The sequence below is a fragment of the Mytilus galloprovincialis genome, chromosome 8 (genome assembly GCF_965363235.1).
Source record: "Mytilus galloprovincialis chromosome 8, xbMytGall1.hap1.1, whole genome shotgun sequence".
Lineage (NCBI taxonomy): Eukaryota > Metazoa > Mollusca > Bivalvia > Mytilida > Mytilidae > Mytilus > Mytilus galloprovincialis.
The window spans coordinates 83,200,861-83,216,163 of record NC_134845.1 but is presented as its reverse complement, the minus strand read 5'-3'; the positions used below and the strand labels follow the sequence as shown (position 1 = coordinate 83,216,163).

The 15,303-nt window shown below is 31.9% G+C and overlaps 1 protein-coding gene across 1 annotated transcript; it reads left to right on the top strand.

Annotated features, from left to right (window-relative positions):
• Positions 1–405: 405 nt before the first annotated feature.
• LOC143043800 (uncharacterized) lies at positions 406–11,155 on the top strand. The gene is made up of 5 exons (XM_076215981.1): positions 406–471; positions 2,769–2,867; positions 4,472–4,570; positions 6,745–6,843; positions 11,039–11,155. The coding sequence occupies exons 2-5, from the start codon at positions 2,853–2,855 to the stop codon at positions 11,153–11,155; spliced, it is 330 nt and encodes a 109-aa protein (XP_076072096.1). The 5' UTR covers positions 406–471; positions 2,769–2,852.
• The last annotated feature ends 4,148 nt before the right edge of the window (positions 11,156–15,303 follow it).

The window sequence follows — 15,303 nt, the reverse complement described above, 5'->3', positions numbered from 1 at the left end:
GGTATTTATTTTTTATTTGTTGACGACAACAAGTTTATTATTTTTTTTTGTCTTGCTACCCTTGTTGATTACAACGAAAAGTTATACATTTTTTGTACGTACGTACATCAATTATTGCTAATTCATTATAAGACATCTTGTATTAAAAATAAACAAAGCATTCTAAAAAAAGAATGCTAAAAGAGTAATAAGTTATTTTTATCAAGATGAGAAAAACGAGATGGTATATTTCATCGAGATTTGCATAACGATTTCGATATATGCCTTTTAGTTTTCTTTCCAATGAGACATGAATCTACCTTATATGTTAATATAGAACATTACATTAAAGATTATTAATATTGTATTTACACTTTTCCTACTTTTGAATAGAAAAGGCGAGCAATTGACTTTGCAGCTGAGAGAGGCCACACGGATATAGTTTCGGACTTAATCAATAGAGCTAAGCCCTCAATTATAAATACAAAAACCGTAAGTTAGTTTTAATGACATGTAATACACAAGATAGGTCATATCTACATTTGCACCTTTTTTCTAGTTGAAATTCTACCCAAGAGGTTGCTTCTCTCATTGTGAATATGTACCTTTAACTATATTTTATTGACTATCTTTTCCCTAATTGTCACTAGTATACGTTTTTGGAACGATTTGAATATTCTATTATCTCTATAGATCATGTTTTCTTGTTGATGTCTTAGCACAAAAGCAAAACAGTTGTGATTTTATTCCCTACTTTTTCCCAAGAAATTGACATTGTGGTCCTGCAACAATAGGTCTGAACTTTTATTATGGATGACACTGTAAATGAATTCAATGGTAACGTAATGTCACTATAATAATGCATAAAAAGAGACCTTACAAAAAAGAAGATGTTGTATGATTGCAAATGAGACAACTGTCGACAAGAGAACAAAATAACACAGACATTAACAACTACATTGTATACCGTACAGCTTGCAACAATGAGCAGAACCCATACCGCACTGTCAGCTATAAAAGGGCCCGAAATGACAATGATAAACAATTTAAACGAGAAAACTAACAGCCTACTTTATGTACAACAAATGTGTAACTCGTAAACAAACGACAACTACTGAATGGATAAAAATAAAAGTTGACGTGGACGGTAACTTGTACATGCCAACAACAAAAAACACTAGTTACAGACATAAGAGTACTAGCATTTAACTGACAGCTACTTCAAAGCCACTTACAACTTATAAAAATTCATGCATTCATGACTAAATTATCAATCCGTAAACATCAACATCCAATGGATTAGGTGTAAAGACGTTATAAACAGTCAAAGAAAAATATGACCTTGTATAATGCCAAGATACAGGTACATGTATTAGCAGACTATAGATCCATGAATGTGTAAATATAACTTACAAGTAATATATAGTTTGCTTTCAATTAACTGATAACAAAATCAATATTTATACCAGTCAAAACAATAGTCAATGATCTTATTACAGTGTTGAATTTGTAACCTTTTTTAAAGTTTGTTTAAAGAATCAACAAGTTTACCAGGGTCGTTTCTCTTTCTATTGCGGTAACTTTTTAATTTTTCATCAAATGATAATGTTGAATGAAGTGGTTTGCTACCGTATTGTCAGTTTTGTTTGTTTTAAATTTTGAAAAAAAGTTTCTTTGTTCTTTTCTGGTGTTATCACCAAATACCTTTGTCTCATTAATATGTGAGCATAATGCACAATTTCCGGAATGGTCAGTTGTCTAAAAATTAATAAGTTGTGCTTTCTGTGCATTAAAATGTCCATAATACTGTTGTCGCGTTTATATGCTATGATTGGGGGATTGTGAGTATTTTCTCAATCTATTAGATTGATGGAGAATTTGTTAAAAAATCTGAGAATTGAATCTATATTTGGAAGCGCTTTGGAAAAAGTTATTACCAAGGTAAATATGTTGTACCTTTCTTTGGTTTGGCCTATAATATATCTTCTTGGTTTGAAATGTCGCCTTTTTTAATTGAACTTCAGTTGACGTGTTGTTATATTTCCGTTTTTATAGGCGGATGTTTGTTTCTTCTTTTCCTATTTTGTATTTTCTTCCGTTGAGCAAATTCTGTTCACACAAATACCGTGTCCATAATGTATAGCATTTTTCACAGAATATAGATGACTTGATGAAACATGTAGGCAATCGTGTTTGTATGTGGATTCTGTATAAAGATCTATTTTAATTTCTCCTTTTTCTATGTCTACACAAACATAAAGAAATCATTTATTTTTCAGTTGAGTAACGCATATCTGTTTGAGTTCGCGGATGTTAATTGTTGGACAATTCTTTCAGTTTAGTAATGCATTTCTGTTTGAACTATACATGAATATTTATGTAAGAGATGCGTATAAAATGGAGCATGGAAATGGGGAACATGTCAAGGAGACAAGAACCCGAGAAAACAGCAGAAAATAGCTGAAGGCCACCGTAGACAAATAACTAGGTATAGGGAAAATTGTAGGGTAACAATTATAATGCAATAATATCTAATATCTTTGGTATATTGTAAAGATACCTCTCTCTCTCTCTCTCTCTCTCTCTCTCTCTCTCTCTCTCTCTCTCTCTCTCTCTCTCTCTCTCTCTCTCTCTCTCTCTCTCTCTCTCTCTCTCTCTCTCTCTCTCTCTCTCTCTCTCTCTCTCTCTCTCTCATATGTTATTATTTGGCTGTAGATGCATATTTGTGCAACAATGTACTACTTACATTAACATTGTATGGATTGTGACAATAATATGATATTGTATAGGCAACAAAAGCAGTTCGTTATGCAGCCAAAGGAGGACACAAGGAAATCGTATTAAAATTAATAGACGAAGGGGCAAACATAAATATGCCTGATCAATTAGTGAGTTTTGTCTTGTATATGTTACATTATGGTCTAGATATGAAATGTTAAGCATTTTACATATTTTTTTGTTTGTGTCAAATGCAGTGTGTAACGAATATTAGTTAATAATTTTGATTGTTAAATGTACAAATTTTAACGGTGTTAAACTTTTCAATCACGATTGCATTTATAAAAAAAAAGACAGTTGTTTTTAATTTGCAACGAAAAAATGCAAAATGCAAAAATAGTAGTATATACATATTTTTCCTGGGCATATGCTCTATATTGGTAATTAGAAATATTATATGTCGAACATGCAACTCGCTACAGTAACGAAAAAACGACTGACCGTCACAAAAAAAATGGTGAACTGAGATGCTGCGGAAGGGTAAGCAGTTCCATTTTCATGCGTGTCATCTTTTGTATTGCTGATACAAATACAGGTCCGGCTATAAGTCTAATTTGGTGGTGTCACAGTTGGACATTCGAAATGGAGGACGGGATCGAAGTTTCAATCGTAATATTAAAAAGGTGGTCACATGTTAGACATACATTCGATTACGTCAAACCAACTGTTGATGGTGTCCGTAAACTTTTGTTGCGATGACTTTTACTTCATCCGCAGAAAAGGAAGGTTGACGACCGTCTTTTAGCCAGCAACTTCTATTAAAATAGGTCTTGTAAGAAAAGGTAAGCAGATCTTTCTCTACGTGTGGCAAATGTCGTGTTGCTCATAAAAGTACATTCTGTGTAATAAGTAAAATCGGGGAGGGGGGGGGAAGACAGAATAGTGATTATGGCGTTTGGAACGTTTCCGTAGACATCTATGAAACAGGTCTTTCGTATCGGTCAACCTATTTGTAATGACAAACGTAAAATTCTCCTCTGGTTGATTTCAACATCACCACTGAGAACTATTGGTTTAATAATTTCCTTGAGAGCAGACACCCTCTATTAAGGAACTCGTAATAGAAAATACAACCACTTGAATATCGTATCAACTGGTCTGGGAGATATACACTGTATACTGCATATGCAGGTGTTGCTGGAATATTGGTACATAGAAATTAAAAGTTCATAATCGGGAAAAGGAAATCATTTCTGTACTTGTAAGGTTCTCAAACTATCCTTCTCGAAAATGTCTAGATATAAGTCAAAATATAAGGAATGCTTACTTTTATCTGTTGTATCCTTTGTTTCAAGTTCCACTGGATTTGCCTTGGAGGTCGAGTTATTTGTAATACTTGCTTACTCACCAAAACCATGTTGTTTGGGGCTTTATCTACGGGGACACTGCCAAAAAAATAGGAAAGGTGCTTGCAATTGTGCTACAGATGGGTCTATAAATTTTTATGGAGCATGTGTAGTCATAGACTCATTTCGTTTTTGTTGCTGTGATCTGTTTCAAGGACCATACAGTCTGAATCCTTTAAATTTGGAAAAGGTAGTAGATAATCTTAGTTGCAATTGGTTTGGAATAAGAAATGACATGTTCTTATTGATTTTTAAATCTCGGGAAACCTGAATTTCATGTATTAGTAATAATAAGCTTTGAAATAGCTTTCGATTATTTCCACTTCTCTCATGTCTGTATATGTTTGTTACATATTAATATTACGAAGGGAAAGACACCATTACATTATGCAGCTGAAAATGAACATGCCAACATAGTATCTGGATTACTTGATAGAGGGGCATATCCTAATGTTGCTGATATATTCGTGAGTTATGGGTTACTTTACTTTTATTTTATTCTCTATATTAAGAAAACTAATAAGAAGTATACACATACATTAAGTTTTCTATTCAATTGCATGACTTTTCTGAATGCAGTTTTATCTAATTAACAAGTAAAATGACAGTGCATAACCTGAAAGCAAACTTGACATAAGTAATGTATCACTATAGGCCATCGTTATTTTTGAGTAATAAGTGTAAAATTCTTTATAACGTTAGAGAGTATTTGTATCTATGTATATACAGGTATTCCCCTCATACTTTTACCAAACGATTAAGGGTTGCTCATATTTTTTACGCATAAGTGTCTTGTTGTGTTCTAAGGTCTAATTGGGGGGAAAGGCTACATGTCTATCACGCATAGATATAACAAGCATAGCTTAAGTACTTAACCAAAATCAAAAGCAGATGATATTTGCCGAAATATTATCACCCTCTTATTATATTCATGTCACGCTTGGTGTTAATTAGCCGTCATTGACAATTGCTGTCGATCGATATATAATAAATTGTAAATCGGAAGAGTAATGGGTCATTATATGGTAGTTATCGTGATCTTCCGACCATCACCATGTCCGACACCGATGCGACTGATTTTACGGAAGGACATCATAATGAAAGATATCTGATTCACCTTGGATTGATAAATGATTAGTCTATTGGAAGGATGTCGGCAAATATCATCTACATCACAGGCCACTACGTATAGTGTCGTGCTTTTGATATTTAGAGGGAAACTGCAAGGGACTAGGTAGGACATGTTCTGAGTACTTTATATATATATACGACCACTATGGTCACAGTAAACATAGTAAACTAGTCATCACTTTTAAATATACATTTCTTTCCCCTTGTTGTCTTTTTGTATGGTTAACCTTTCTTTCATAAAACCATTCAGTTACAGGCATAGTCAAAATAACTATCGTTTCAACTGAAGAGTATGTGTTAAAATTATCAGTGTACACATGTTTTTTATATGAACTGGAAGATATATACTGCGTATGCAGATATTGCTTGAATGTTGCTACATAGAAAAGAAAAGTTCACAATTAGGAAAAGGACATCATATTTTTAGTCGTTAATTTCCAAAACGGTCCTAATCGTACATATCTAGATATAAGTCATAATATAAGGCATTCTTAACTCTATCCTTTGTTTCAAGTTCGATGGAATAGATGCGATCAATATAATCTCCAAACTTTGAATTATTTATTGAGATAATATGGTCTTAATAGAAGAAAGTGACGTAAAATATTGACAAGAATACTTCCAACCTATTTCCATTATTTCTAAGACGCTTCTGTTGGAATTTATTCTCATGAATAAAGAAATAAGTCGGCAAGATGCGATGCATCGTTTGCCTCAACAGGAATTGCGATTGCTTTTCACAAAGCACTTCGTATAAACGAGAAAAAGCAACTAGTTAATGTCAGTTCAATAAAATTAAGTGTTTGGACATGTTGAAACAGTTTGTATCATAAAAAACTTAGATTTATGTTAAGTCAGTTGTGAAGTAAGTCTGTTGTTTACACAATTTTGGGTTCTTGAACAAAATCATGATCACATGAACCACTTGCTTATTTCAAATGTGTTTTTAGTTCTATAAAACGATATAAAACTACTTTTGACTTAAATTGGGGGAATTATTTAAACGATTGACATTTAAGTATCAAGGTTTTTGATAAACTCAATATATTTCATTGCTAATTTCGAATGTGTTTATAGTTCTATAAAATGATACAAAACTACAAGACTTTAGTTTCAAAAATGTTATTTCTAAGATTAATATGAATAATAACAACATGTGAATAGTTGCTCGAAAATTATATCACATTATATGTATTTGAAATTGAAAACAGCTATCTCAGTTGTCGCTAGTCTAAGTTAAGTGCAATCAAAACCAGAGTAAATATCAAGGTTGTAAAAATCGCAATATTGTTTCAATATATTTTTCGGAAACTTAAAAAAACAGAGATAACTGCTCTTACCACAAGAATTCGAATCGGATATTAATTCAACTATGTATTCCTATGCGATATTGTATTTAAACGTGTACTAAGGACTTGGAAAGAAAGTTTGAACACTTTGCATGCATTGAATTACAGTATTAATATTTACAACTTGTTTTTATTACATTATTATTATCAATATTGCATAGGGAAAGACCCCACTTCATTATGCAGCTGGAAATGAACATCCAAATATAGTTTCTGAATTACTTGATACAGGGGGAAATCTTAATGTGAAAGATATATTCGTAAGTTATGTATAACTTTAGCTATATTTTTTTCATTATAAATGAAAGATGTGGTATAAGCGTCAATAACACAACTTTCCATCTAAGTCACAATGTATAAAAAAAAATAACAATCATAGGTCAAAGTACGGCTTTCAACACGGCGCGTTAGCGGACACCTCACACAAGCTTTATAGTCACCTGAATGACTAGTGCAAACAATTCAAACAGAAAAACCAAGGTCTCATCTATATAAAACACAAGAAATTATAAACATCTATGAACCTCACCAACTAACGACAACCACTGAACAAGAGGCTTCTGACTTAGGACCGGCATGAGTATTACCTATATTAAGAACATAAGCAAAAGTATACAAGTGCATTATTTTTTTTATTTATTTTCATCATTAATGCAGTTTATTTATTATTTAGGATTCATTTATTTTCGTGGGTATCAATTTTCGTGGATGACGGAACACTTGCATGTTCGTGGATATTTAATTTCGTTATCTTTATACAAGCCTTTAGAAAACTTGTCATTCGTCGAACATTTAATTTGGTGGTTCACCTATACCCACGAAATCTACGAAAATTGGTATCCAAGGAATAATAATGATTCCACAGTAAACAATAATGAATAATGTTGACATCTCATTATTCCATTTAAGGATGGGGTTCATGTTGCTCAGTCTTTAGTTTTCTATATTGTGTTTTGTGCATTGTTGTTTTCTTTTCAGACCGTGTGTTTTCGACTTATGCGTTTTAATGTCCTTTTGGTATCTTCCATCTCTCGTTATGAGTTATTTTACGTAAATACAAAATGTTCTCCTGATACAAATGATGAGTTAGTTGTTAACATGCTATCTTGAAATGAATGTAATATTAAGGCTGAGATTTAATCTTCATCAATAAAAATTCAAAATTATGTCCTGCTTTCTTTTTGTGTGGCAAACCATGGAAGTGTTATATTGACAGGAACTCCAATAAACCGACTTCAATGATTTAAAATGCGTTGCTGCAAAATCGTTCAGTATCAATTTGATAACTCGACATGTCTCTTCGATGCATGGGTTCATCAAACTTTTTGGAACCTGGTCAATAATCGTATTTACGGAATATACAGAGATAACTAGATGAGTTCTTTATTGTCAATGACATTACCTTACACGATCATGTCACTAAATGACAAGTACGTGAAATATGTCAGTTTTTATGTGATTTTGCTGAGTTTAAACTAATAAAAAAAGATAAGAAAACCGAACAACAACTTAAAAAGTAAAAGATGAAATGCTTACAAGCCATGAATATTTCAGTTCTACGACAATAAATTGTAATAGTAAGATTTTCAATATGCGGATTCAACTGGTTAAACATGTATTTATACATGCTAGGCTTGCAAATCATAAGTTTCTTGTAAAGCGTAAACTGAAAAGTCCTTATCTGCAATTATCATTCAGGATAACTGCTAATCTGGACAAACAATAAAAAGGTGCTTACTGAATGTCAAGTGCAAGAAATTCATGAATTTTCAACAAAACATTTAACTCAAAATTTGGTGTCATGTTGCGCATTCAGCATGTTCAGGAAAGGGGTGTTTGCGGTCTTTGAATGAGAAACAAAACATCATATTTTTGTGTAATGAAAATGATTCGAAACTTTTCGTCTTAATTTGCGATGTGCCTATTTCACATATTTTGTACTATTACGTCAGCCCTTTTTCCACATTAAATATTTGATTTAATAATACAATAGATAATATGAATTATAATGATAACAATTATTCAAGTTTATTTAAAGCTTTATAATATAATCAATTCTTTGTTATAAAATCTCAAAGTGAAATACAATGGTTCTCAAGTACAGTAAAACAATTTTACATTTTTTTTCTACAAAGTAAAGAGAGAGAAAAACATAAATATTTATGTAACACTCGATATGACTTTACAACATGTAATGTAAATTTGATTTAACCTCTGCCATCCTACATTATAAATGCAAATAATCTCATCATCCTTCCAAATGCAGTTTGTATGAGTTATTTTGCTAGATATTGTCCGATTTTTTAAAGATCTTTTTGGATTTCGCCATTGTTAATTGAAGGAAACCAAGGGTCGTCATTCATGAAGTGATTAAGAAATAACCAAGGGAGTTTCCTTGTTTTTGTTTGAAAACGGTAAGTAGATACGAAATTTGATATCAAAATCACGTGATCAAAATAACCTCAGATAACGGAACAAGCGATGCCAGAATCACAGATACCCAACAAAGAGTTATAACGTACCTGACAAACTAAGTCGAAAAGTTATCAAAAGTAGCAGGATTATAATTGAGGATTCAAAATTTCAAAAAGTTGTGCCAAATACGGCTAAGGTAGTCTATTCCTGGGACAAGAAATTCCTTAGTTTTTCGAAAAATTCAAAGTTTTGTGAACAGGAAATTTATAAAATTACCACATACTTGATATTCATGTCAACAACGAAGTACTGACTACTCGGCCGGTGATACCATCGGGGACTAAACGTCCACGAGAAATGGCATCGCCCCAGTGGTGTAAATCGTTATCAAAAGTACCAGGATTATAATTTAGTACGCTAGACGCGCGTTTCGTCTACATAACACTCATCAGTGATGAATATATCAAAAACTTATAAAGCCTGACTAGTACAAGTTGAAGAGCATTGAAGATCCAAAATTCCAAAATGTTGTGCCAAATACGGTTAAGGTAATCTATTCCTTGGACAAAAAAATCATTAGTTTTTCGAAAAATTCAAAGTTTTGTGAACAAGAAATTTATAAAAATGACCACATAATTGATATTCATGTCAACAACGAAGTACTGACTACTCGGCTGGTGATACCATCGGGGCCTAAACATCCACCAGGAGTGCCATCTACAAAGTGGTGTAAATAGTTATTAATAGTACCAGGATTATGATTTAGTACGCCAGACCTGCGTTTCGTCGTCCTAAGACTCAACAGCGACGCTCATATGAAAATAGTTATAAAACCAGACAAGTACAAAATAGGAGGGCATTGAAGATTCAAAATTCCAACAAGTTTTCGAAATACGGATAAGGTAAAATTTTCCGGGGACAAGAAAATCCTTAGTTTTTCGAAAAATAAAAGTTTTGTAAACAGGAAATTTATAAAAATGACCAATTAATTTATATTCATGTCAACAACGAAGTGCTGACTACCGGGCTGGTGATATCCTCGGGGACTAAACGTCCTACAGAAGTGGCATCAACCCAGTGGTGTCAATACATATAAAAAGTACCAGGATTATAATTTAGTACGCAGGACGCGCGTTTCGTCTACATAAGACTCATAAACAATATGTGCCGAATGGCTAAGGTATTCTATTCCTGGGACAAGAAAATCCTTAGTTTTTCGAAAAATTCAAAGTTTAGTTAACAGGAAACTTATAGAAATTACCACGTAATTGATATTCATGTCAACTCCGAAGTGCGGACTACTTGGCTGGTGATACCCTAGGGGACGAAACTTCCACCAGCAGTGGCATCGACCACGTGGTTTAAATAATATCAGGATTATAATTTAGTACGCCATTTCATTTTATTTTGGTACGCCTTTCTTTTTCAAAAGAAATCAGTGGGGATGGCAATGTACAATTTTTCGTTGGAGTGCCTATCAATATAATACTTTTTTTAGTACAGCTGAGGTAATCTATGCCTGAGGTAGAAAAGCCTTAGTATTCACGAAGTTGAAGTGAAATGAGGACTAAAAGTTCTTTAAAAAAGCCCAAATACAGCTTATGTGTCTTTTCATGAGGTAAAAAGCCTTAGTTATCAACTGAACATCAATTGTAAGGGTATACATAAAGAAATATTTAACATAATTAATGTTATTTGTATTGTAGTCCCGTCATGTATTGTTATGTTAAACATTGCCATAAAATCGGGAGGTTTGGCATGCCACGAAAACCCGGTTCAAGCTATATTTTTTTTTCTTTAAATGTCCTGTGCCAAGTCCGGAAAATGGCCATTGTTATATTATAGTTCGTTTATGTGTGCTTTACATTTTAATGTTGTGTTTCTGTTATGTCGTATTTTTTTTCTCAATCGATTTATGAATTTCGAAAAACCAAATAAAACTGTTGCCTTTATTTACATCTGAATTTAGATCTAAATTTTACAAAACAATACCAAGTGAACATAGATACATTTACATTTTTTTTTTTATTTTATAAACAGGGACAGACACCACTGCATTACGCAATTATATATAATCAGGACCTCGTAGTTTCTGAACTACTTAACAGAGAATCAGATCCAAGTGTCGTAGATCATCACGTAAATCTTTTTATTTGATAAGTGAAACAACAAAAACATCAGTAAACAGCAGCATGACTTTTATATTATTCTTGTGTAGCATTGCCTGATAATATGTAGTAATTAAGTCTGCAGTATTCTACGATACATCATATTGATTTGTTTTGTTTCAAATAAGGAATGTTATCACTTGAAGAAACTACCGTGAAATCAAAATATGTTTCGACTTCATATGAATGAGTCTTACCAACGAGTACGCTATGATGGGATAATACAGATGCTGAATAAACTGATGACCAGTGTTGGTCTGTAAGCGCAGAGAAATATACAGACCACAATGTTAAGCAAAATACTTTATAATTCCGTTCATTATAGGATCAAAGAAATATGATAGAATTATACTTGATTCAAATATCTTAAACATCATATTTAACTACTCCAATGAAGACATATAAATCGAAAACTACATTATGTGCATAGTTTGTTATTCCTCATGCATAACAAATGATAAAATGCAAAGAGATTGATTGACAAAAGTAATGATATTTACTATGTAAGAGGTAAATGGTTTGTTAATTGTAATTTTTGAATGCCAGTAATTATCGTATATTCATTACAGGGGATGACACATCTTCACTATGCAGCAATGTATGAAAACACATTCGCAGTGTCTGAACTAATTAAAAGAGGATTGAATCCAAACATTACAGATAAAAATGTGGGTATTGTATTCTGATTATAAACTAGTTTATTAACAAAATAAGAACATAAAATATGGCTTACTTAAATAGGATTTTTTGGGAGATTTACGTATTCACAGCCGTATTATAATTTAAATGTCTGTGGCATGAAATAATGCGATTTTTTGGTTAATCGTAATCCACAACAAGCACAGGACTAATGTTTGCGATTAAACAGGCAATATTTACTCTTGCGGACATTCGAATAATTTGCATGGTGTATGCATGCAGTTCTGTTTGCTCCAAAAGATGTACTTATCAATCATGTCTGTGTTTCATTATTTATCAGCACTAGTTTACATTTAAGTTGGTTATTATTTTTGTAGTTTTTATAGATGACCCCTTGTAAGTTCGTATACCATACACATTGAGTATCATCCTGATATGCGAATGAAAATGGCAAACCATAATCTATTTTAATTTTTACAGGGACAGATACCACTTCATTGTGCAGCACAAATGAATGAAACGACAGAGGTTGTTGTTGAATTACTTAACAGAGGATCATCTCTAGAATTTGGGGATAAAGATGTATGTAACGTTTTAGATTATGTTTAAAAACAATAACTAATAACATCCACATGACAATGCCACAATTTTATTAAGCATACGGACATTTAAGGGCGATTTTGTCAAACCAAAACAACTTTGGGACTCGATCGACGAGGTAGGAAGAAAACTTAAACAAGTAGACTACAATCAAATTCCAATTTACTTTTCCTTAACTTTGCTATCATATAAATTGACTAGACATCGGAAAACGACTTATTTACTACACCTGAACGCACTTATGTGACCAAGTAAAAGCTATCCTATAAGGGAATCTGATATCGTTTATTGTTTGGGTTTTTTTCGGCTTACAGTTTTAGTTGCTTAATGATTAGTTTAACATATTGTGTATTGTTTCTTTCACCTACGATATATCTTCCGGGGTTGTACTATAGTATTTTAGGTATAATGCAAAACTTGCGTTACATGAATCATGTTGATTCACTAATAGGGTTTTGCATTGGAAATAAATACATTTATTATAACACCAGTTGTTGGCATGTGTGGTTTATGTTCTTCTCTTATATGTTATGATGGTATGATACTATACACCAATAAGAAGGTGTTTTGCTGGCTTTTATATTGTAGTGACATACTCTTTCAATCAGTTTAATTTGAGATAGTGCTGGCATGTCAATAACTGCTAGTAGTCCTTTGTGAATGTATGTATCATTATAATTTTGGTTAGTTTATTCTGTTACACATTCTAACATCGTACTCGTGCTTCTTTTAAACTGAAATTTACTGTGCGTATTGTTGTGTTTTTGTTTATTCTACATTGGCTGGAGGTACAATTGTATAGGGGGAGAGTGGAGAACTCACAAGCCGTTTTAAACCCCGCTGCATCTTTTCGCCAGACGAAAATGATAGTGTTTTGCTATCTGTCAACAAAGTATATAAAAAGTACCAAGCGTTTTTCGCAACTTTGACCAGCTTATTCTTTACCATATCTTACTAGAACATGACCAATTTATGAATGATCTTAATGATTAACCATTGTAATCTGAAACGTTTCAATGTATTTAACTAAAGGGGCACTAGCTACGAGATATATGAAAAACCTAATATATTATTTTGTTTGGCTCAATCGGTAATGAAATACAAACAGTGAATAATAATTAAAAGTAGCCAATAAGGTTCTGGCAAACACGCTGTTAGATTTTATAAATGCTGACAGGCACCGACCATTGAAAAACAATCGATTTGTTTAAAATAAGAAATGAAAGTAGTTGGGTTTTTTTAGTTTTTTTTTATGGCAAATAAAAAAAAAGACCGTTTGATTTAAAATTGTTTAAAATTATTCAGAAATGAATTTATGGAAATAATGTAATTTAATGTGAAAAGGGTAAACTTTTTTTGTGGCGTAGGGATGTGATTGATTGGTTTTGTTTACAATTATTTCCCATTATTTCCGTAGCGACAATCTGCAATAATTATTGTTTAATCATTTTCTTTGATTATCCCATTATAACAAAACTAAAAATATAACGGATGGAATTATAGTTAAATTTGTTTTAAATGTCCAGTGGTAACTATTAGAATCATCATAAGGAGGTCCTTTACAATGTAATGAATATAAACAAGAAAATCCTTTGTTAAGCAATCATGTGTATCAAGGCACAAGCGATGACCTATAGCCCGTGTGTATCATATGTATATTTAGGGTGGGTTGCTCTGAATAAAGGTGGGATATTTTTAGGAAAATAAGGGGGGAAAATATAAAACAAAAATATGTATAAAAGGCAAAATAAAGAACAGTGGAAAATGGTATAAGAAAATTAAAGAATAGAGGGAAATTGTCTAAAAATTTTTGCAGGACAATTGTTGATAATTGTTAAAAGTGAAAGTGCATTTATAGTTAAAATGATACATAATCGTTTGTACATTGGTAGCTTTATGTTGGGGTTGACAAGGCACATGATGAGTAAATGTTTTTATTTGAAATTTATCGAATACTATTTTTTTTTTCGTCTAATTTGTAAATGAATAAAAAAAATCTATAATCTAAAAAAAATGGTTTAATTACGACATATAGATAAAACTGCTATTCAGTCGATTTTAAAATACATTCTATAAAAGAGAATTTTGAACAAAAGGTCAAACTTAAGACTCCGAATATTTTTTTGTAAGAACATTAGATTAATTCCGAATTCTATCTAAAATAAATTGTTCATTTGGATAAAAATGGGGATACCTTATGCTATTTTCAAAAAACGTTGACTGAATACTCTGCATACTGTAGTTTATTCGCACATTCACCATGAATGTATTTCTACGGCTATAAAAAATTATAATTGTATCTTGTAATTAGATTAAATTTATTTCAGTGTTTATTTTTCAAACTTTTTATGTAAATAAAGTTGGATTAACATTGAGTCAGATCAAATTATAAATCATTAAACTATTAATTAAAAACTGAAACATGCATACGATCTAAATATAAAGCATATTATCACCTACATAAAAAGATTTAACAGAACACAATTCATGTTTTATATTAAAATAAAAACATATATACGCTAAACGAAACTATGCATGCAAAGAAACGATGTACGCTTAGACGTTAAGCACGTTATTGCGTCAATATAGTGCAAATCAACTTGTCTACACTAATAAACAGCTTTTCTATAAAATCATAACAGTTAAGTAATATAAAATGTATATCTATAGACTAGACAGATATATTCTATTCCGAAAAATTCTAGTAATTGTTCCATCATATTTTACAATAGTCTAAAATAAGGACAAACACATTGACAAAACTTCAAAAATATGTGTGTCAGAAGTAACATACTATATGCATAATATCTTTAGCAGGGGTGTTATATCCGAAAAAAAATCGCCTGAATGATATGCTTCATATATAAAATATCACAATATTACTAAATATGCGTTAGT

Coding starts and splice junctions, on each gene's coding strand:
- LOC143043800 (XM_076215981.1), top strand. Junction 4,571..6,744: donor CTAATGTTGCTGATATATTC/GTGAGTTATGGG, acceptor AATATTGCATAG/GGAAAGACCCCACTTCATTA. Junction 6,844..11,038: donor TTAATGTGAAAGATATATTC/GTAAGTTATGTA, acceptor TTTTATAAACAG/GGACAGACACCACTGCATTA.